Source organism: Macaca nemestrina, chromosome 9, assembly GCF_043159975.1.
Source record: "Macaca nemestrina isolate mMacNem1 chromosome 9, mMacNem.hap1, whole genome shotgun sequence".
Taxonomy (NCBI): Eukaryota; Metazoa; Chordata; class Mammalia; order Primates; family Cercopithecidae; genus Macaca; species Macaca nemestrina.
The window spans coordinates 82,618,824-82,643,535 of record NC_092133.1 but is presented as its reverse complement, the minus strand read 5'-3'; the positions used below and the strand labels follow the sequence as shown (position 1 = coordinate 82,643,535).

At 38.0% G+C, this 24,712-nt stretch overlaps 1 protein-coding gene across 3 annotated transcripts in view; it reads left to right on the top strand.

Moving 5' to 3' along the window:
- LOC105495982 (WAPL cohesin release factor) overlaps window positions 1-24,712 on the top strand; it is an 86,369-nt gene that overhangs the window by 48,164 nt on the left and 13,493 nt on the right. For all 3 annotated transcript variants that reach the window (XM_011765999.3, XM_071069843.1, XM_011765998.2), the window contains exons 5-15: window positions 2,331-2,426; window positions 3,534-3,686; window positions 3,952-4,088; window positions 5,181-5,292; window positions 8,530-8,757; window positions 14,705-14,816; window positions 15,493-15,590; window positions 17,257-17,333; window positions 20,414-20,589; window positions 20,913-21,028; window positions 22,039-22,203. In XM_011765999.3, the coding sequence (XP_011764301.1) occupies window positions 2,331-2,426; window positions 3,534-3,686; window positions 3,952-4,088; window positions 5,181-5,292; window positions 8,530-8,757; window positions 14,705-14,816; window positions 15,493-15,590; window positions 17,257-17,333; window positions 20,414-20,589; window positions 20,913-21,028; window positions 22,039-22,203 (1,470 nt within the window). The remainder of the gene's footprint in view (window positions 1-2,330; window positions 2,427-3,533; window positions 3,687-3,951; window positions 4,089-5,180; window positions 5,293-8,529; window positions 8,758-14,704; window positions 14,817-15,492; window positions 15,591-17,256; window positions 17,334-20,413; window positions 20,590-20,912; window positions 21,029-22,038; window positions 22,204-24,712) is intronic.

Sequence of the window (24,712 nt, the reverse complement as noted above, 5' to 3'; positions counted from 1 at the left end):
TCACCACCATGCCCGGCTGTTTTTTGTATTTTTAGTAGAGACGGGGTTTCATCCTGTTGGCCAGACTGGTCTCAAACTCCTGACCTCAGGTGATCCACCTGCCTCGGCCTCCCAAAGTGCTGGGATTATAGGTGTGAGCCACCACAGCCAGCAGCACCTATTCTTTCAGGCACTCTTACAGTGTTTTAATTTAGAACTTTGAGCCGCCCTAGTATTTTGTTGGCTGTGGAACTAGGTAACTAGATTATTACCTGTAGTCAATGCTTTTTAAAAAATAATTTCTCTTTTTGTTTCTTTTAATTTCTTTAATTTTATTTTTTGTAAAGAACAGGGTCTTGCTTTCTTGCCCAGGCTGGTCTTGAACTCCTGGCTTCAAGTGATTTTCCTGCCTCAGCCTAGAGGGATGCTGCAATTACCAGCACGAGCCACTCTGCCTATCCCAGTCAGTGCTTTTTAAAAAGAAGTAAAATGCATGAGCTTTGAGGCACTCGTTCTTGCCAAAAGGCTGTTGTTACCAAAGCCTGGACTCTGAGTATGCTTGAGGTACTAAAGGTAGTTCAAATCAGGGATCCATAACTAGCACACAAGTTATATAGTTGGTCTTTGAAAAGAATGGAAGGAATAGAGAGGTAGGTTTTAAAATTTATGTTCAGTCCACTTTATGTGTTGTGTCTCAGGAAGCCAGATCAAGTCATTGCATGAGTGCATAAATTGTTTCAGATTGCTAATGCTGCATCATGTTATGGAAACCTGGCATATAAGAATGATGGGTTTGTATACACAATACAAATAAGAGTTTCTACTTTGTTAAAGATAATATGTAAAAAGCTAACCATTAGTTCACACTAATGCTTAATGCTAATTATGTTGCTGCATTGCAGCTAGGAAGGGGAGATAAGTTTTTTAATGTAGATTTTTTGACGGTCTTGAAGTATGGTTTTCCACTTGTCTTCTTATTTTTGTGTTGTACTGAAAATAAGATTAGTTGCATAAGAGAAAATCTCTAATTTGACCAAACCATTTCTTTGAAGTTCAAAACATAATTAATTTAACATCACATTTGTAGAGGATAGAATGAGATGTGACCTTTCTATCTTGTCAGTCGTTGTAATTATGCAGTTTTCTCTTGAAAGTGAGGGTTTTGTTCTTTTACTTGATTTGATTTTGTAGGTTTACTGTCATTTATTCTCAGTTCTGAAATTCTGTGTTAAAACTGAAAATCCCCCTCTATAAGTTTAAGTAAATTGATGGGGCAGCACAATAACCTGAATTGATGTGAGGGACTTTACATCCTTGTCCTGCTTAGTGTGACATTTTGCTGCAGAAATCATGTATGTTTTTACATGGTACTTTCTTGGATCCCACTGTATCTTGGAATATGTGGTATATGTATTGTATTTACCTTGATAAAATTTGAGAACTCTTGAGTGGTGGCACACATCTGACTGCAGTGGTTTGCTTTAAATGAGTGCATTATCTGTCATAAACTGCTGGATTCCCATTGTTGGAATGTTGTGAGGCATGAATTGGTAGTAGGAAGAATAACGTTTTACTACAGAACACGTTGAACTATTATTATTATCATCATTACTATTTTTAAAATTTTTTTGAGATGGGGTCTTGCTTTGTCACCCAGGTTGGTCTTGAACTCCTGGGCTCAAAGTGATCCTCCTGCCTCACTCTCCCAAAGTGTTGGAATTACAGGCATGAGCCAGCATGCCCAGCCCATGTTGAGTTAAATGTGTTGATTACTTAGTCAGTAAGCCTAGAAAGAGGCTTACTATTTTTTTTTTTTTGAGACGGAATCTCACTCTGTCACCCAGGCTGGAGTGCAGTGACTCAGTCTCAGCTCACTGCAACCTCTGCCTCCGGGTTCAGGTGATTCTCCTGCCCCAGCCTCCCAAGTAGCTGGGATTACAGACGCCTGCCACCATGCCCAGCTAATTTTTTTAATTTTTAGTAGAGACGGGGTTTCACTATGTTGGCCAGGCTCGTCTCAAACTCCTGACCTCAAGTGACCCGCCTTGGCCTCCCAAAGTGCTAGGATTACAGGCATGAGCCACTGTGTCTGGCCTAGGTTTACTTTCAAGTGCTATCTTTTCTTGGTTAGTCATAGTTGCGAGAGCGTAGTTACTGATTTTGTGACCTAGTACTACAGAGATTATATTTGCCATAGACATGAGAATAGGAACTATCGTGGGACTATTCCCAGTATCCATCCTGCTGTTTCTAGGACATGTTTATGCATATAAATTATTCTTTATGATTTTTAGTTTATTGAGAGTCTTTTATAAGGATGGAAGCAGTTGATCTTTCTCTCATTTCTCTAGTCACCCACAAAAGCTGTATATAATGCCAGACATTGGAATCATCCAGATTCAGAAGAACTGCCTGGGCCACCAGTAGTAAAACCTCAGAGTGTCACAGTAAGTGAACTGTACTTATTTATTTTGTGTTTTTTAATAAGCTGTACTTTAAACAATAACTCTTTTAATTCATAATTTGTAAATCTTTGACTTTTCTATTTAACGGTTTATTTTGGCCTTCTTTACTGAAACTTAGTAGTTTCAGTTTAATTCATTGGAAAACCGAGGATTGTCAATAAGATAGCAGAAATTCTAGTGCTAGGTTAAACAATGAAAGCCATAAAAAATAAGGTTCTTGTTACTCATGATCCACATTTCATGGAATTTATAGTATTTAGTGTTTAAGAGCAAGATTGTCCATATTTGATGTTTGTATAAGAGCTTTATTGTATATTACATCCTGTATATATTTCTAAGTGGCTTTCAGTGCTTAATTTGCTTTTCAGAGGCAAATCTCTTCCTGTATTCCAGTAATACTTTTCAATCCAAAACATTAGGAAAAAGATTCTTAGCAACTTACTTACTCCAGAATGACTGGTAATATCATACATGATTTCTAGGTTAACAGTAAAGCTTCACTCATCTGGAGTTATCAAGTAAATTAGTTCTTTATAACAACAAGAAATTTGGGGATAAAGTCTTTCTAAAGTATAATGTACAGTTCCCTGTTTTCTTAAACTGATTAGACTCCTTTCGATAGTATAAAGAAGTCATTTTGCATATTAGTAGTAATATAGCATGCTTCTGTTATAGCTATTTGTTTCTACCCTAAACTACTTCACACTCTTGTGCTATTAAAATCCTTTTGATTCTGTCTAGTTTTTCTGTCCTGTCCCTTTCTGCTTATAAAAGCTATTTTTGCATGCAATTGTGGTTCTTTAGTCTTTCTAATGGTACTAGAGACAAACGACAAATTGTGAAATAAAAAGTTTAAAAAAGACCAGAAGGAATCCTTGAGTGGTTCTTCTGTGTGCAGACAGACATATGTCTTACCTGTTAGTGCATGGAATTCAAAGTATTTCTAAAGACCTTTGAGAGGCCTCCCTGCTCCCCGCTTTTTGAAAAGCTTTATTTACTTTTTTTGGAAGCTGAATTTGCCAGATAGATGAGATGTTCCTATTTTTATATATTTATTTAGAACAACTAATTTAATACCTTTATTAATAGGTGAGGCTGTCTTCAAAGGAACCAAATCAAAAAGATGATGGAGTTTTTAAGGCTCCTGCGCCACCATCCAAAGTGATAAAAACTGTGACAATACCTACTCAGCCCTACCAAGATATAGTTACTGCACTGAAATGCAGACGAGAAGACAAAGAAGTAAGCAGCCATATACAGTGTTTACTGCATGTTGATAGATTTTTGTATGTAACATTTAGCCTTTTAATATCTTCAACAAGTATCAGTATACTGATACTCAGTTTTGAACCACAAACTTCTTTTGTCCTACCATCATTGTTCTAAAAATATTTTTGTTGCCATCTAAGGAACTATTTTATGCACTTATGTAAAAGTACAGTGAGCCCATTGTTTTAAATATGCTAGTTCCTAGTTAAAAAGGGGTGAACTTTTTTTTTCTTGGCAGTTATATACTGTTGTTCAGCACGTGAAGCACTTCAATGATGTCGTAGAATTTGGTGAAAATCAAGAGTTCACTGATGACATTGAGTACTTGTTAAGTGGCTTAAAGAGCACTCAGCCTCTAAACACACGTTGCCTTAGGTAAGATCTTATTTGTATATTTTATAATTATGTGCATGCCATATTAAATTTTTTCAACTAGATGTTGTCCAAAAAGCCAAACATTTTTTATTTTGTTATGATGGGGAGTATATATAGCCAGTGATATGTTAAAATGCTATCCATTTCTTTAGAAAGAATTTGATTCTACATGATAGAGGGAAAGCTGGGTGGTGAGAGCCTTTTTTTAGCATAGCATAGGCTTCAGTTTTCAAGTGCTTAAAAAAAAAAAAAAGCATTATGCTAAAGCATCTTTTTGTCCTGTATGGTGGCTCATACCTATAATCCCAGCATTTTGGGAAGCCAAGTTGGGAGGATCGTGTGTGTCCAAGAGTTCGAGACCACCTTGGGCAACATAGTGAGACCCCATGTCTACAAAAAATAAAAAATTAACGAGTCATGGTGGCATATGCCTGTAGTTCTAGCTACTTGGGAGGCTCAGGTGACAGGGTGGTTTGAGCCTGTGATCATGCCATTGCTCCAGCCTGGGTGATAGAGTGAGGTGAGGCCCTGTCTCCAAAAAAAGAAAGAAAAAAATAGCAGAAAGAAATAAAGTAAATAACTTTTTAAAAAGATATTTTAAGTTCTTTTTACCTCTGATGTTTAAGTAATAAATTAGATTTATTTAAGCATATTGTGATCTGAGTGCTTACATTTGCACCCAAATGCTCAAAATAAAAAGATGATCTTTTGTATTTCCTAATGGATTGATTGAATACTATAATTTTGATTGAATTTTTCAGTCATTTGTAGTATATCCAGTCAAATATAATTTTTATCAGAAGTATTATGAAAGGCAGTTCAGATTTTAAGCTTTTAATGGTAGTAGTAATGTAAGGAATGCACTAAAGACAGTTACGTTATTTTTTTAAAATACAGTATACCTAATCATGCACTAGGCATCAGTATGTTTTTAATAGTGTGTTTTGCCTATGGTTTTTATATTGTGATCATGTATGGGCAGTGCTTTGACCCTTTTACCCCCTTCCTATTTGCTGGTTTTGGTATTACACAAACTAAAAACTAATGTACTAGCTGTTTCCAGTCCCCCTAACCTACTCTATTTTCTTGTAGTGTTATTAGCTTGGCTACTAAATGTGCCATGCCCAGTTTTCGAATGCACCTGAGAGCACATGGGATGGTAGCAATGGTCTTTAAAACCTTGGATGATTCCCAGCACCATCAGGTATTTTTAAGTTTCTGAGATTGAGAAGCCTTATATTGAAAACTACTAGTCTATTTGGCTATCAAAAAATATCTTCACTGAATAGTCTATAAATATATCCTAATTACAGATTGAGTTCATTTTATTTGCTAAATTTGTAGTGCTTATGGCCAGAAGTTTTTGCTTAATACTTATTTTCTCATGAAAACATTTTTTCTTAATTTGTCATTTTATATTGTTAAAATTGTATTTTGTTATCTTAGCTAACGTAGTATATTGATACTGAATTCTGTAAGCATGATTTTCTCTATAATCAGAAAGCACTGAGAAGAATCTTTTAATATTATTTGATACTAATGAATGGAAAAAAACTGGTTCAGAAATGCAGCCCTAATTTTTTAGAAACGTTTTTGTCCAGTGTTGAATCTGGAACATGGCCTCATTGTGATAAGGAATAAATTCTTCATTTTCCTTGCCTTTGATGCTTTTGCTTAATAATAAACATAATAACAAAAGTTATTAGGTTTAACATTTTCCAAAATTAGAAGAGAGTAACCATCATTGCTAATTATTATCATTAGTAGTATTTTGAGATGGCCTTACTGTATTTTTGTTAAAGAAATTATGTTCTAAATACAGGTTAGGCGATAAATAATTTAATACTGCATCTTCTGGGCTGGGTGCAGTGGCCCATGCCTGTAATCCGAGCACTTTGGGAGGCCAGAGTGGGCGAATCACCTCAGGTTAGGAGTTTGAGATCAGCCTGGCCAACATGGCAAAACCCCAACTCTACTAAAAATACAAAAAATTAGCTGGGTATGGTGGCGGGCACCTGTAATCCCAGCTACTTGGGAGGTTGAGGCAGGATAATTGCTTGAACCTGGGAGGTGGAGGTTGCAGTGAGCCGAGATTGCACCACTACACTCTAGTCTGGGCGACAGAGCGAGACTCCTTCTCAAAAAAAACCCCAAAAACCTGCATCTTAGGAAACCTAAAGTAATGCACTTAACCCTGAATGAGCATAACTCCTTTACTCAGTTGTAGCAGATACAAAATAATAATGGAGAAAAAGTGAGCACTAAGAAGTTAGTTCGTGGCCGGGCGCGGTGGCTCAAGTCTGTAATCCCAGCACTTTGGGAGGCCGAGACGGGCGGATCACGAGGTCAGGAGATCGAGACCATCCTGGCTAACACAATGAAACCCCGTCTCCACTAAAAAAAATACAAAAAAATTAGCCGGGCGTGGTGGCGGCGCCTGTAGTCCCAGCTACTCGGGAGGCTGAGGCAGGAGAATGGCGGGAACCCGGGAGGCGGAGCTTGCAGTGAGCCGAGATCGTGCCACTGCACTCCAGCCTGGGCGACAGAGCGAGACTCCCTCTCAAAAAAAAAAAAAAAAAAAAAAAAAAGTAGAGTGTGCTGACTTTAACTACCTGATCTGAGTGATTTTGAGACAGTTTATTAATGTTTTAAAAAATTATTTGGTTCAACCAGAGTTGATTGGTTTATTTTATTTTTTTAAGTGATCCTCCCAACTCACCCTCTCAAGTAACTGGGACTACAGGCTCCTGCCACTATGCCAGGCTAGTTTTTGTATTTTATTTTGTTTTGTTTTATTTTATTTTTTATTTTTTTATTTTATTTTATTTATTTTGAGATAGAGTCTCACTCTGTCACCCAGGCAGGAGTGCAGTGACACCATCTCAGCTCACTGCAGCCTCCGCCTCCTGGGTTCAAGTGATTGTGCTGCCTCAGCCTCCCGAGTAGCTGGGATGACAGACGAGCGTCACCATGCCCAGCTAATTTTTTTGTATTTTCAGTAGAGACGGGGTTTCATCATGTTGGCCAGGCTGGTCTTGAACTCCCGACCTTAGGTGATCTGCCTGCCCCAGCCTCCCAAAGTGCTGGGATTAACAGACGTGAGCCACTGCGCCCAGCCTAATTTTTGTATTTTTAATAGAGACGAGGTTTCACCATGTTACCAGGTTGATCTCGATCACCTTACCTCAGGTGATCTGCCCGCCTCAGCCTCCCGAAGTGCTGGGATTACAAGTGTGAGCCACCACGCCTAGCAATTGGTTTATTTTAAAGAAATCCAAATACGTGTATTTCAGCATCCTGGGTTTATATACAGATGCAAACACAGCTGTGTTTTCCAAGGGAAAAAATGTGTTAAGGGTTTGATATAGATTTAAAATTATTATTTAAATTATTGATTTTAAACTGAAATATGACTACTATGTCATAAAGAATAGGCTGGGCGTGGTGGGTTACGCCTGTAATCTTAGCACTTTGAGAGGCCAAAGTGGGTGTATCACTTGACCTCACGTGTTCAGAACCAGCCTCGGCAACATGGTGAAACCCCATCTACAAAAAAATAGAAAAAAATCAGCTGGGCATGGTGGCATCTGCCGATTGTCCCAGGTACTTGGGAGGCTGAAGTGGGGAGGATTGCTTGAGTCCAGACAGACAAGGCTTCAGTGAGCTGATGTGGTGCCACTGCAGTCTAGTCTGGATGACAAAGTGAAACCTTGTCTCAAAAAGAAAAAAAATGAGGTATGTCATAATAGAATTTTTATATATATATATATATATGCACACTCACACACACATATCTGTAAAAATGTTCTATAAACTCTTCGTTTAGCACAGAATAGCCAAATAAATATTTAACTCAGCTTATATTCTTCTAGCTATCAGGCATTCATATATGGATGATCCATTGAAAGGAAAATTTTAAGCAACAGCGTTTAATTTTTTAAACATGTTTCTTCAGAATATTTTTAGAGTGGGGCCGGGTGCGGTGGCTCACACCTGTAATCCCAACACTTCGGGAGGCCGAGCTGGGCGGATCACGAGGTCAGGAGATCAAGACCATCCTGGCTAACACAGTGAAACCCCATCTCTACTAAAAAAAAATTCAAAAAATAAGCTGGGCGTGGTGGTGCATACCTGTAGTCCCAGCTACTCAGGAGGCTGAGGCAAGAGAATAACGTGAACTCGGAAGGTGGAGGCTGCAGTGAGCTGAGATTGCACCACTGCACTCCAACCTGGGCAACAGAGTGAGACGCCATCTCAAAAAAAAAAGAATATTTTTAGAGGGACCACTGAATAAAACATTTCTGAAGTTTCCAACATGGTTAGTAATATGTTTTAAGTGTTCTAACTTGTAAACAAAAGTCATTAACCATCTTATTTCCTGAGATGTCAGGAGTTGCTTACATGAACTTTTTTTTCTTTTCCTTTTTTTGGCCTGTGGAAGAATCTGTCCCTGTGTACAGCTGCCCTCATGTATATACTGAGTAGAGACCGTTTGAACATGGATCTTGACAGAGCTAGCTTAGATCTAATGATTCGACTTTTGGAACTGGAACAAGATGCTTCGTCAGCCAAGCTACTGAATGAAAAAGATATGAACAAAATTAAAGAAAAAATCCGAAGGCTCTGTGAAACTGTACACAACAAGCATCTTGATCTAGAAAATATAACGGTGGGTTCCTTCTTCCTTCCTTCTAAGATGAGAATTACTTTCATAAAGTCTTTGGTTAGTTACAGCAGCTGTGTGACTGTGGGCAAATTATTTTAACTCTAACCTTGGTTTACAGTTTGGCAAATTTCTTTTTTTTTTTTTTTTTTAGGTGGACAGGAAGTAGAATTTATTGGTGAATATTAAGAGGGGGCAGCACAGTGGAAGCCCTCATGAGTGCAGGGCCTGCCCCTTGTCCAGAGGTTTAGATCTGAGCATAATTTCCTTCCTTGCCTGAACTTCCTAAACTAGTTTATCTGTATTTAGGCTTTTTGCCCAGTAAATAGTTGCATTTTCTGTTGCATTTTTTCTAATCCTTTTTATTTTTTATTTTTTAAGGAAAAAATGGGCCGGGCACAGTGGCTCATGCCTGTAATAACCAGCATTTTGAGAGGCCGAAGCAGGTGGATTGCTTGAACCTGGGAGTTTGGGTCCAGCTTGGGTGACATGGGGAAACCCCAGCTCTACAGAAAATACAAAAAAGTTAGCCAGATATGGTGGTGTGCACCTGTAGTCCCAGCTACTCAGGAGGCTTAGGTTGGGGGAATATCCTGAGCCAAGGGAGTTTTAAGGTACAGCGAGCCGAGGTTGTGCCCCTGCACCTCCAGCCTGGGTGGCAGAGTGAGATCGTCTCAAAAAAAAAGGGTAGAAACTACATTTAGGCTATTAGGAATTTGAATTCTTTTTCTCCATGGATTTCAGGAATAAAAGTTTCAGAGGATTTACATCTGCCATTTTCTTTTTTAATTTTTATTTTATAATAATAGTAATAATTATTATTTTTTGAGACAGGGTCTTGCTCTGTTTCCCAGGCTGGAGGGCAGTGGTGCAGTCATAGCTCATTGCAGCCTCAAACCCCTAGGCTAAAGGGATCCTCCCACCTCAGCGCCCCAAGTAGCTGGGACTACAGGTGTATACCACCATATCTGGCTAACTTTTGTATTTTTAGTAGAGGCGGGGTTTTTGCCATGTTGCCCAGGCTGGTTTTGAACTCGTGGGCTCAAGCGATCTCCCCTCAGCCTCTCAAAGTGTTGGGATTACAGGCGTGAGCCACCACCCCTGCCATAACTGCCATTTTCAATTGGCAAGCATCTATTTATTCCAGAGTACCTCAGGGTGTCTAACTGCTTCATGGGACTTGAAGAACCCTGAAGACACGACAAGGAAGATTCCTAGGCACCTCGCCTCCCCTGAGGTGGTATTCCTTATAATTTAGTCATGGCCAGTAGCTGCTGTTAATGCTCATCACGATGCCCCATGTGTGAGATGGCTATTCCATTTTTGCTTTAGTTCAGTTCTGCTTTCTTCTGACTTTTTACTTGTACAATCAATAATGTTTCAATGGTTTCTAGGCCAGTAGAAGATAATTGGCCTGTGATTTTGAAAACAAACAAACAAAAAGAATATTTATTATAAAGTAACCTGGTTTTCAGACATTTCCAACATCAAAACTATATAAACATTGGTTATTGTCTACTGGTTCACAATGGACAAGTCTATGCAAACGTACCCCCAAAGTCCAAGGAAGCTGAGAGGCCGAAGAGTGACAAATCCAGTGTTTTAGAAAGAAACATTTAATAGGGACTTACGAACAAAAGCCGTATCTGTATCTCGGGATCCCCATGCCATTACACCCCACATCCAGGATTTATATGCTATATGGAAAGCGTAATTCAGAATGGATGTGTAGGGCTGTTGAAGTACACCAGGGTTGTTTGACGTAAGGGCAGGATATACAGTAAGTACCTGATTTTACATAAGGAACAATGGGTAAACTGGAAATTTTAGAGGCTTTCCTGAACAGATGTTAATTAATCAGAAGCCAGGCTGGGCGGTGTGGCTCATGCCTATAATCCCAGCATTTTGGGAGTCCGAGGCAGGCGGCTCACCTGAGACCAGGAGTTCAAGACCAATCTGGCCAGTATGGTGAAATCCGGTCTCTACTAAAAATACAAAAATTAGCTGTGCATGGTGGTGGGTGCCTGTATTCCCAGCTACTTGGGAGTCTGAGGCACAAGAATTTCTTGAACCTGGAACCTAAGAGGCAAGGTGGAGGTTTCAGTGAGCTGAGATTGGCGCCACTGCACTCCATCCTGGGCAACAGAGCAAGACTGTGTCTCCAAAAAAAAAAAAAAAAAAAAAAAGGCCAGTGTCTCCACACTTACTTAACTGAAGACTGCAGCATTTGCCACAAAAATTTGTAGGATGCTTTGTGCTAGCCAGATGTGACTTAAGGCTCTTGCTCTATTCTCTATTTTAATTAAGGTAGAGGTGGTAATACATTCTGGTTACGGTGGAGGATGGGAGAGCAATTTAACTTTAAACAGCAAAGTACAAAACTGACATGTATTCAGTACTTTTCACTTTATAAGATTGTGGAGAGAGGTGGTGTGCTCAGATGGCAAATCATGAAGTCTTGCCCCTGTCGCCCAGGCCAGAGTGCAGTGGTGTGATCTCGTCTCACTGCAGCCTCTGCCTCCTGGGTTCAAGCGATTCTTGTGCGTCAGCCTCTTGAATAGCTGGGATTACAGACGTGTGCCATCACACCCAGCTAATTTTCTTGTATTTTTAGTAGAGACGGGGTTTTGCTATGTTGGCCAAGCTGGTCTCAAACTCCTGATCTCGGGTGACCTGCCCTCCTCGGCCTTCCTGGGATTACAAACATGAGCCACTGCACCTGTCCAAAATATCTGTAATTTTTATTTACTTCTATATTTTTAGTGTCTACTAATTTTTTCATGCTATAAAAGAATAAATTTGAGCCTATAATTTTTATTTGCCTGCATAGTTGGATGAATGTGCCTTTAGTTTTTTCTCTGTATTCGACATTTAGATTCATTTCAGGTATGCTGTTAAATAACATGATAAACTTGATAATTGGATTTGTCTTATATTTTGTTGAATTTATTAGGATGATAAATACCAGAATAGAAACTTTCCTACACTGTATTAAATAGTTTACTCATATGATTAAGCCAGAGCACAGTTGTAAATTTTAGGATTCCTCTTTTTCCCCACTAATGTTAGCTATTCTTGAATATTTTTGTTTTAAATTGTACAGTAGATTTACTATGTTGTTTTGTACAATGAATATCCTCTACACATTAGTTTTGTTACTAGTTGCTTACTTTCTTGAATATATTGGTATTGCTGATTTGCCATGAAAAGATAATTTAAAATAGTAATATAGTCATGCTTTGCGTCATGACAGATATGTTCTAAAAATGCATTGTTAGGTGATTTTGTTGTTGTGTGAACATCAAAGTGTACTTACACAGACCTAGAAGTTATAACCTACCACATATCTCGACTGTATGGTAAAACCTGTTGCTTTTAGGGTGCAAACCTGTATAGCATGTTACTATATTGAACACTGAAGGCAGTTGGAACACAATGGTGGTAAAATTTGTGCATCTAAACATAAAAAAGATACAGTAAAAATATGATATAAAAGATTTTAAAAGATACACCTATATGGACACTTACCATGAGTAGAGCTTGCAGGACTGGAAGTTGCTCTGTGTAAGTCAGTGAGTGATGAGTGAATGCGAAGGCCGAGGACATTATTGCACACTACTACAGACTTGATAAACACCATACACTCTGGCTCCCTTAAGTTTAACTCTTGACTCTTTTATAATAACACTTAGCTTAAAACACAAATTGTATAGATCTACAAAAATATTCTGTGAGCTTTTGTCTGCTTTTAAAATTATTTTTTAACTTTTAAAACTTTTTTTGTTAAAAATGAAGACGACACACACACTTTAACCTAGGTCCACACAGGGTCAAGATTATCAATATGATTGTCTTCCACCTCCATATCTTGTCCCATTGGAAGGTTTTAGGGGCAGTAAAACTTGCATGGAGGTGTCATCTCCTGTGATAACAATGCCTTGATCTGGAATACCTTCTGAAGGACCTGCCTGGGGGCTCCCCTACACTGCCTTGAAACTCTCTGGCTCTGTCAACCTGGCTGGAGTGCAGTAGCACCATCTCAGCTCACTGCAACCTCCGCCTCCTGGGTTCAAGTGACCCTTGTGCCTCAGCCTCCCAAAGTGCTAGGATTACAGGTGTGAGCCACCTTGTGGCCTGTTGCTCTTATTTTCTGATTAGTGATTTGACTGTGCTTTAACTCTGAGGACTATTCCAGTTTTCAAATAAAATGCTTGAATAGTAGGCTGTTTTTACATGCTAGCTTATAGTATACTGAATATAACCTAAAATATCAAAGAATCGTTTTTATGCCAATAGAAACAAAACCAAAACTTACTAAAAAGACTCAAGTTTTAATTATTAATATCACATTACCATCACCTTTCTTCTAAACAAAGAATGCCTCATTAGGCTTCAGCTTTGCCAGTATGACTCATGAATTAACACAACCGAACCAATCTAAATTACTCTTTGAGGGACAGAATGAAAAATGGGCACAATTGAATCTGTTTTTTGTGGTATTGGATTCTAGTTCTATATTTGTCACCTTGGAGAACTTTTTTTTTTTTTGAGACGGAGTCTCACTTTGTCGGCCAGGCTGGAGTATAGTGGCACAAATCTTGGCTCGCTGCAACCTTGGCCTCCCGGGTTCAAGCAATTCTTCCTGCTTCAGCCTCCCGAGTAGCTGGGATTACAGGCGTCCACCACCACGCCCAGCCAATTTTTGTATTTTTAGTAGAGATGGGGTTTTACCATGTTGGCCAGGCTGGTCTTGAACTCCTGACCTCAGGTGATCAGCCTGCCTCGGTCTCCCAAAGTGCTGGGATTACAGGCTTGAGCCACCACACCTGGCCGAGAACAACTTTTTTTAAAAGAAGTAGATTAAAATATTCTAGATCTCTTCTAAATGTGCAATCCTAAGGTTTTCACTGGTAATATCTGTTATTTGCGTTTCTAAATATCTAATTATTTTGCAGTTTTCAAATAGACCTGATAATGTAAACCATCATCTTTCGAAAGGGAGAAATTTAGGGAGAAAAATCAGATCTTGTCAGTCTTTGCTAGTTAAAGAGCGTTTATTTTGTTATGCTGAAGTTCCTTTATTACAGCAGGAACCAAATTGCTGTTTGTTGGGAAGTGGCTGTCTGCTTTAAAAAGAAAAACAACAGCCAAAGTGAAATAAAGAGCAATAAAAACTTTACTCAGATTGTGAATGTGGCTCTTAGCTTTTGTACCAGAAGGTGGTGGTCCTAAAGCATTATTTGTATACAGTTTTGTTATCATGGCCACATGATGAATATCTGAGCTGCTAAGCCTGCAGTATGCCCTTTAAAACTAGTCAGTCTGCAACACTAAAATGAACAAAAGATTTGTATGCAGAATAGACAAAATACACCGAATAATAAGAAAAGACAATCAGTCTTGAAGGAAAATATGGAAAGAATAATGAACAGGAGTCTCATATTAGAAACATAATATGTGAAAAACTGTTCAAGGTTATTGTAATTGTAAAAATACAAACAAAAGCAATATGTTACCATTTTGTGTCCTCAGACAAAAATGTTAAGTGATAACTTGTGCTTTTGAAGATTCAGGGCAACTGACTTTGCTTCTGAGAGCGTTACTTGTTAAATCCATTGCAGTAAATTAATCCAATATTGATTTACAGTTAAAAAATACATGTACCCTTTGACTTAGCAGTTCCACACTTCTATGCTGTAGAAATAAGAGTACCTATATATATGTATAATATTAAACTGATAGATGATAGACTAATAGCACATTTTCTCTATGAAAAGCTGGTTAAACTTTGTTCAATGTAGACTATTCTGATAAAATTGAAAATTAGTTCAATTTTATGTATAAAAGTAGTATTAAAAAACTACATGTAGCATGCAGTAAAGTTTTGTAAAGAAACAATTTCTAGACTTATTGCTGAAAGTTAATATTCATTAATGATGCTTCTGGTTTTTAGACTGGGCATTTAGCTATGGAGACATTACTGTCCCTTACTTCTAAACGAGCAGGAGACTGGTTTAAAGAAGAACTCCGGCTTTTGGGTGGTCTGGATCATATTGTAGATAAAGGTATGATATTCACATTTATAATGTTTTTATATATTATTTAAAGCCTGAAGAAAACACTCCATTGACATACTTCAAAAAATAATTGTATCCGTTTGGAAATGTCTGTTTTTTTTTTAGTAGCATCCTGCAAATTTCTAACATTTAAAGAAGCGACCAGCTGGGCGCGGTGGCTCACGCCTGTAATCCCAGCACTTTGGGAGGCCGAGGCGGGCGGATCACCTGAGGTCAGGATTTTGAAACCAGCCTGACCCACATGGAGAAACCCCGTCTCTACTAAAAATACAAAACTAGCCAGGCGTGGTGCTGCATGCTTGTAATCCCAGCTACTTGGGAGGCTGAGGCAGGACAATTGCTTGAACATGGGAGGTGGAGGTTGCAGTGAGCTGAGATTGTGCCATTGCACTCCAGCCTGGGCAACAAGAGTGAAACTCTGTCTCCAAAAAAAAAAAAAAAAAGGCCATTAACATTTTGATATTGGGGGATTATGGAAACAAAATAATTACAGAGTATGATATATTTCAAAATCTCACAGTATGAAACCTAGAATAAAAAATGTTCAGAGAGGTTCCAGCATGTTCATAGCGTGTGTACAGATGGCTTCTAATGTTAGTTAAAAGTATTCTGTTGGTAAGTATTGATGGTAAATACTAACTTACGTTTGTTTCTTTTCACCTAGTAAAAGAATGTGTGGATCATTTAAGTAGAGATGAGGATGAAGAGAAACTGGTAGCCTCACTATGGGGAGCAGAGAGATGTTTACGAGTTTTAGAAAGTGTAAGTATGGATGATTTGGCAAAAATTATTCAATCTTAATTGTGATTGTGTGTGTGAGAGAGACTGCCAAATATTTTATATACCCCTGGGGGTTCACTTCTGTTAATCCAGATAGAAATAGCAGTACTTTTTTTGAGCAACCAGTTAATAAACAAGCTAAATGAGTAGTTTTATATTTTAGGAGTACCTGTATTGTTACTGCAAATGAAATGTTATGCTTGTTTGTTTATATATGCCAATCTTTTTTTAAGATTTTATTATTTTTATTATTATTTTTTGAGCCAGAGTCTCACTCTGTCACCCAGGCTACAATGCAGTGGCCTTGTCTCAGCTCACTGCAACCTCTGCCTCTAGGGTTCAAGCAATTTTCATGCCTCAGCCTCTTGCATACTGGGATTATAGGCGTGTGCCATCATGCCCTTCCAATTTTTGTATTTTTAGTAGAGTCAGGGTTTCCCCATGTTGGCCAGGCTGGTCTCAAACTCCTAGCCTCAAGTGGTCTGCCGGCTTTGGCCTCCCAAAGTGTTGGGATTACAGGCATTACACCTTGCTGGGCCCCTCCAAGCCCAGCTTTTTTTTCCTTAATGTGAATTTCCTTAATGTGAATTTCTACTTGACTACATTGTAGATAACAATAGTGAAATGCAATCAAGTTTTATTTTTAAATTATTATTAGCATTTTGTTTATTTGACTTTTATTTGAGTCAAATTGTTTATAGGCGTGACTTGTCATAATATTTGACTTTGGAGAATGATACTGTTGAACTGCAGTAAGTATATTTTGGTCTTTGACTCTTATGAAGGACTTAACCCACTTCCGTGTAGATTAGAATTTATACTGCCAGCTAATTTCAGCATGCATAGGTTTGTTCACCAGGTTATTTTAAAAACATCTGTGGGGAAAATAGGCCAGGCACGGTGGCTCACGCCTGTAATCCCAGCACTTTGGGAGTCCGAGGTGGGCCGATCACGAGGTCAGGATATCGAGACCATCCTGGCTAACACGGTGAAACCCCATCTCCACTAAAAATACAAAAAATTAGCTGGGTCTGGTGGCAGGTGCCTGTAGTCCAATCTATTCGGGAGGCTGAGGCAGGAGAATGTTATGAACCCAGGAGGTGGAGCTTGCAGTGAGCTGAGATTGTGCCACTGCACTCCAGCCTGGGTGACAGAGTGAGACTCCGTCTCAAAAAAAAAAAAAAAAAAACTGTGGGGAAAATAGTGTGGTATAAATTAAAAGCTCTGGCCAGATTAAATTGTAATCGCTCCATATGTCTTCTAGAGTGCTTTGGGTACAGTAGATAACAGATATTTCTTTGTAAAAATGTATTCTAAATGAATCTACTTATGAACTTTACGTTATTTGTAAGTTGAGGACTGCTCTATTCTGACATTCAGTGTGTTTGGCAATTTGTTACAGTGAATATATAGTGTAGAATATGTTAATTATGAATGAATAATTATAACAGTGATGTCTTAATTTTTTCGTAAAATATTAGCTTTCTTATTTTACATCTGGAACCTGTGGGTTGTGAAATTATTTCCTTAGGTAACAAGAACTGTTTCTTCCTCATTTTTATATCTTTTACGCCCCAGGCAGAATGTGGTGTTGTGAATGAATGAAAGTTTTGGATTGTCACAATTATCTCATATTCTTCCCTTTTAGGTAACTGTGCATAATCCCGAAAATCAAAGCTACTTGATAGCATATAAAGATTCCCAACTTATTGTTTCATCAGCTAAGTAAGTTTTTTGTTTATTAGTTAACAGTTAACATTGTTACTTATTTTGAACATTTGGATTGATCATAAATGAAAGAAATTTGGATTAGCTTCCTCCATGAAGTACTCTGTTGAGTTCTATGAATCAGTTCACATTGTGTAACGAAAGTTTGAAGAGTACAGATTTTGGACGCAAAATGAATATGTGGATTCCAATTTGATAATTTCAGCTGTATCACTTTTGTAATATACAAACCAAACTCTTTACAAGGGGGGATAATAATTGTGTCTAACCCACCTAGGATTTTTATTACAATTGAATGAGTTAATTTGTATGTTTGTAAGAAATATATACTTAGTAGACATTTTAAAATATGTGTATATTAAAAATACATATAAAAACATTTTTAAAATTTAAATGACTTTAAAAGTATCTTTTGTATCTTATTTGTGATACATATTAATGAGTTACATTAGTTAATATGCAAAGCCTAGAACAATACTTGGCATATAGTAAATACTAAGCATTTTTCCTCATTCTGGTTTTAAATGGAGTTTTCTAGCCCTCTTCTTCTGCACTTTATTTAGACCTGTTTTTTCATATCTGTATGTAGCTTCTTCCATTCCACATTTCTTTCTTCCCACATTTCATCACAATTAGGCTAATGCTGTCACCTCTGCGCAGGTAAAATTCCCAAGTATGTCTCCAGTCCTGGTTTTATCTTATTACAGCAGCCTCTTCCTGATATCTCTGTCCTAGTTCTTGATATCTGCCCTAGTTCTCTGGCTTTTAGCCTATCCAGAACAATACTACTTGGAGTTAACTTTCTCCAAATCGCTACTTTGAAAAAATAGTTTTAATTTCTCAAATCTCTGATTCCTTACTGTCTTTAGATATATGTACGACTTTCTTATTGAAGTCAGCCTTATCAAAGGCCCATTGCAGTCTTACTCTAGTTTATCTGTTTTTTAACCTCTTATTTTAGAGGAATTCAAATATAAATAGTTTAATAAACTGTAATGTACACATTATCAATCATGACCAGTCTGGTTTCCATCTATAACCCCATCCATTCCCTCTGCTGTATTATTGGAAACAAATACAGGTATTATTTCATCCATAAATACTTAAGTACATAAGGTCTGAAAGAAAAGGACTCTTTTAAAAAATATAACCTCAATGCCATTTTCATACCACACATTATTAGTTGCCTACTATTTTATGTTTAGGCAATATTCTAATTTTCAATAGTCTCAAATTTTTAGTCTCAATAGATTTTTCTTAATCTGTAGGTTTTTAAAATCTCCCTTTTTGTCTTGGATTTGTACATTTTGTATCTTTCATTTGTATATTTTATTTATCTTTATTTTATTTATTTTTTTTTTCTGAGCCCCAGCTGGAGTACAGTGGCATGATCTTGGCTCACTGCAACCCCCGCCTCCCAGGTTCATGCGATTCTCCTGCCTCAGCCGGAATATGAGTAGCTGGGACAACAGGTGTGCGCCACCACACCCGGCTAATTTTTGTATTTTTAGCAGAGACGGGGTTTCACCATGTTGACCAGGCTGGTCTCAGGTGATCTGCCCGCCTCAGCCTCCCAAAGTGTTGGGATTACAGACGTGAGCCACTGTGCCTGGCCTATTTTATATACATTTAGCACTTTTTTTTTTTTTTTAAATAGATACAGGGTCTTGCTGTGTTGTCCCGGCTGGTCTCAAACTCGTGGGCTCAAGTGATTCTTCTGCCTTGACCTCCCAAAGTGTTGGGGTTACAGGCATGAGCCACTGTGCCTTGCCTATATTTAGTGCTCTTACCGCATGCATTCTGGTTGGTTGCTACCATGTTATTACCCTTCCTTACCAAAGATTATTGAAGTTAAATGTTTCTGGTTTCATTTTCTTTTTTAAATTGACAAGAAAAATTGTATATGTTGTTTCTGATTTAAAAATATCTCTTGTGTATACTTCATAACCTCTGGCAAGTACCTTGTAAAAGGAAGTATTTCATATGACAGATGCTCTTTCGTTGTGATTAGGAAAATCAGGCCACATGTCTTGGAAGTGGCAGTAGAGGTCAGAATTGAGTGTTTGTAAAAGAGCACTTATCTCTAGGTTTTTAAGCTTTTCAGCAGAAACCATAATCAATTCAGAGATAGCTTACAGAAAGATTAAATAACATATGCTGAACCTCCTTTCATCTTCAAAGCCCGAGTTTAGCCCAGTCTAAAAACAGTTGAGTTACCAATGACAGTATGGTAATCCTGACCAGCATTCAATACCAGAAGAACAAATTATTTTAGGTTAGACATGAGGAACACCTTCCTGACCAAATGGTTGTAAAATATTAAGAACTTTCACAGAATTTCCTCAGTATGTTTTAAAGGGCAACTAGGCATAGATTAGATACGGTTTCTAATTTTGTGTGATATATAATGCATGAAGAATCAACTGATAGAGCCAGCTTACTTGATTTGTATTAAACATAAAAATAGTGGACTTGATGATTTAAACAGTGTCTTTAGAAATACTAGATCCATTTAGGGATTATATTTCCTTGTTATTTTGGGTAGAATCTTGAGAATCCTTGGATGTAACTCATCCCCTTGGATAACTGTCAAGGAGACATGTCAGTTTGAATGAACTTAAATTAAAAAATAATGATTTATATTGTCACATTGGTAGTTAAGATAATAAAAATAATGATTTGCTCTAATGCGTATGAAATATTTAATACTTGTGTTTACTTTAACATTTGTTATGTAGTCATAACATTTACTACCTCAGAAGTGTCCAACATTAGCTCTTTAATCATTTGCACTGTTTGAGAAAGGGTTGTTGTCTGTCTCATATTGGAGAGATCAATAACATGCGAGACAATTTGGAAATAAAGAGATTACTAGTGGTAAATGTAGATAGTACAGATATAAACTTCTGCCATGAGTTTTTAATTTTAACGTTCCTTGGATAATTTTTTTTAAGGTATCAGGTTTTTCCAAAATAAAGTGAAATTTCATCCGATAGCCTTTAGGTTCAAGTAAATAGAAATTTGCTGTGTACCTATTATTATTTACTATAATAGTCTATATTTTATTTCCTTTTAAGAGCATTACAGCATTGTGAAGAACTGATTCAACAGTACAACCGCGCTGAGGACAGCATATGCTTAGCTGACAGTAAGCCTCTGCCTCACCAGAATGTAACTAACCATGTAGGCAAAGCAGTGGAGGACTGCATGAGGGCCATCATTGGGGTGTTGCTCAATTTAACTAATGATAATGGTAAGATTTTTTCCATTTTTTTCTCATTGAAAGATGTATATTACATGTGAAAACAAGTTATTTTTCTTTGTTTCTCCTTTTCTTAGGATAGTGATTTTTTAATTTGTCATAATGTACTTGACTTATTCATGTGTAGGTTTAAATTGCTTTTAAGAGTTGGTATTTTTAGAAGCCTAGTAGCTTAACCCGGAAGTATCAACAGTATGTTTCAATGGAGAAATGACTGTACAATTCCAAGTTAATGTCCATGTTAATAAATCTCCATTATTAGTGTTCTAAGGAAGAATCAATAACCACTTTCCTATATCCATTTCTTATTTCAGAGTGGGGCAGCACCAAAACAGGAGAGCAGGACGGTCTCATAGGCACAGCACTGAACTGTGTGCTTCAGGTTCCAAAGTACCTACCTCAGGAGCAGAGATTTGATATTCGAGTGCTGGTAAGTTGAAATGACTTTTTCAGAAAAATGAGTATCATATCTAGTAAGGTGTGCAAAATGTTAACCTTAGTTTGGGTTTAAGAACCAACCCTTTAATATATTTTGGGTTTTTTTCATGAACATACTTTTTTTTTTTTTTTTTTTGGAGATGGAATCTACAGTGGCATCATCTTGGCTCACTGCAACCTCCGCCTCCCTGTTTCAAGCAGTCCTCTTGCCTCAGCCTTCCAGGTGCTGGGACTATAGGCATGTGCCACCATGCCTGACTAATTTTTGTATTTTTAGTAGAGATGGCATTTTGCCATGTTGCCCAGGCTGGTCTCAAACTCCTGGCCTCAAGCGATCTGCCCACCTCAGCCTCCCAAAGTGGTGGGATTACAGGTATGAGCCACTGCGTCTGGCTGAATGTACTTCTTATTGTGCAAAAGAAAGCCATGAAAGACCCTATGTAAACATAAAAAGTGCAAAAGCTAAAAGTGACGGTTAAAAATTAAAGGAATGATTCTTTGGGAAAATTGGTGGGTTTTTTTGTTTTGCCTTTTTTTTTTTTTTTTTTGAGACAGAGTCTTAGTCTCTTTCCCAGGCTGGAGTGCAGTGACACAATCTTGGCTCACTGCAACCTCCATCTCCTGGGTTCAAGTGATTGTCCTGCCTCAGCCTCCCAAGTAGGTGGGATTACAAGCATCCAACACCACACCTGGCTTGTTTTTGTATTTTTAGTAGAGATGGGGTTTCCCCATGTTTGTCAGGTTGGTCTTGAACTCCTGGCCTCAAGTGATCCACCCACCTTGGCTTCCCAAAGTGCTGGAATTACAGGCATGAGCCACTGTGCCCGGTCTTTTTGCTTTTTTTTTTCTTTTTGTCCTTTCATACTACTGGTTTTTAGCCATTTTATAGATGGTAGAACACTGATATTCAGCTTTTTAGCTACCAATAAAAATTGTGTATATTGTGTTTATTTGTTTTAAGCACTCATCTCTGATAATATGTGTCTTTTAAAATTTTTGAAGGGCTTAGGTCTGCTGATAAATCTAGTGGAGTATAGCGCTCGGAATCGGCACTGTCTTGTCAACATGGAAACATCGTGTTCTTTTGATTCTTCCATCTGTAGTGGAGAAGGAGATGGTAGTTTAAGGATAGCTGGACAAGTTCATGCTGTTCAGGCTTTAGTGCAGGTAAGCAACCACTTAAATACAAACTCATAACTGCAGTTTGTTGGATTTGTCCAATTTCTTTTATCAATTCCACCTTTTACCTCCTTTTCTTCCCCACCTGTTGCTGGGCCCTTCTGCCCCTCCCCCAGCCTTTTTAGTTAGAACTCCTGAAGCATGTCTCTGCTAGGGTCGAAAGGGACTGTTTTACACCTGACCAATTTTTAAATATTCACAGCGTCTAGGGTGAAAGCTTATTTTAAACCAGAATTTGTAACCAATTAAAAATGTGGTACACGGTGGTGCACGCCTATAATCCTAGCACTTTGGGAGGCCGAGGCAGGTGGATCACTTGAGGTCAGGAGTTCAAGACCAGCCTGACCAATATGGTGAAACCTCATCTCTACTAAAAATACAAAAATTAGCCAGGCATGGTGGCATGCACCTGTAATCCCAGCTACTCAGGAGGCTAGGCAGGAGAATCACTTGAACTGAGGAGGTGGAGGTTGCAGTGAGCCAAGGTGGCATGTCACTACACTCCAGCCTGGACAACAGAGGAAGACTCTGTTTCAAAAAAAAAAAAAAAATGGTGTTGTGATTTCTCTGTAGATCAGTACACTGCTTAGAATGCATTCTTACTTTATTCTGCTGATTTTTCTCAACTTTTATAATCACTCCTTAAGTATTGTTACCAAAAAGCAGAGACAAAGGCACATTTGTTTTATTAATCAAATTGGGTGCGGTGCAGTGGCTCACACCTGTAATCCCAACACTTTGGGAGACTGAGGCGGGGAGGATCACTTGAGTCCAGGAGTTCAAGACCAGCCTGGGCAACATAGTGAGCTCCCATCTCTGTTTAAAAAAAAAAAAAAAAAAAAAGTCAAGAATCCAGGCCCATCTCATCCACTTCATGTTCTCTAGTATTTATTTACTCATCTGATCTGTGTCCAGAACTTTGACCTTATGGACCATAGAAAGCTAGAAGTTCCTTTGTCACCTGTTCCCTTACCCAGTCTGGAAAGGGCAGAGTAGCTGAGCATGGGAAATCGTGAATGAGAATGTTTCTTTGAACCATTTAAAGTCATTTTTCATTATCCTCTTTTGTTCTCTATTATGTGTGATTGAATGTTGACTGTAGGTAAGAGGTAGTTAATCCCTAGGATTTTCTTCTTAGATTCAGGATACTCGGTCTTGACTAGCCTTGAAATTTTAGTTTATTTAAAATACAAAATTAAATGTGAAACTAGTGATAAATTGTCATTACTTATCAATAACAGTAATAGTAAATGGTAGTAGTAATTTACTAACAATAATTGGTAATAGACTACTTTTAGTCTCCAGATACCATTTAGAGATTTCATTTAATGCAAAAACCATTTTAAAATATTTGGCACCTCTCTCTTTGATCCCATCGACACATTTGTTTTTCTGCTAAATGAAGCATTTCTTGACCAGGCTAGGTAGCTCACACCTATAATCCCAGCACTTTGGGAGGCCAAGCAAGGTGGGTGGATTGTTTGAGCTCAGGAGTTTGAGACCAGCATGGGCAACATAGTGAGATCCTGTCTGTACAAAAAGTAAAATAGTTGATCGAGTGTGGTGGTGCATGCTCATAGTACCAGCTACTCGGGAGGCTGAAGTGAGAGGATTGCTTGGGCCCAGGAGTTTGAAGTTGCAGTGAGCTGTGATTACAGCACTGTGTTCTAGCCTGGGCAACAGAGTGAGACCGTGTCTCAAAAACGTTTTAAAAAAGTATTTTTTTTTCTGTACAGTTGACTTGTTTTTAAACTTTTTATTTCAAAATAGTTATAGACTCACAGGAAGTTACAAAAATAGTACAAAGAATCCCATTTACCCTTTACCTAACTTCCTCAAATGGTGACATCTTATATAACTGTAGTACCATAGCAAAACCAAGAAATTGACATTGGTACATCACTGTTAACTGCACTGTAGACCTTACTTAGTTTCACCATTTTTCATCTGCATTCATTTATGTTTGTGTGTAACATATGTACCTCTGTTCAATTTTATTACATGTATAGATTAATGCACTCACTACTACATTGAGGTATAGAACCATCACCATAAAAGAATTCTCTTGTGCTGCTCACTGTACAGCTTACCTGCCTTCCCTGTCTCCTAGCTACCACCAACCTGTTTTCCATCTTTTTTCATCTCATTTTATTTTTTTCTATCATTCTAGTCCCTTTCTTTTAAAAATTGACTTTTCTTCAAATGGAACCTAGAAATGAATAAAAACTTACCGTCAGCCGCCTCACGAGCTGTATTTGAAGGCACAGATGATAGGTCTGCATTATTCACATAATAGGGGTTCATTTGCAGAAGCCACCCCCACACCCTAGGAGATCTCTGTTTGTGAGTTGTTTCAGGATAGTCTCAAATTTTCCTACTGTGTCTAATTGACCTGGGAATATCACTTCCAGTATTCCTCTTTTGCACTTAGTGTTATAGAAGCTTCTTGTCCTTCAGGGTGTCATCCTGTATCTTCTCTGGCTTTCCTTTATCTGCT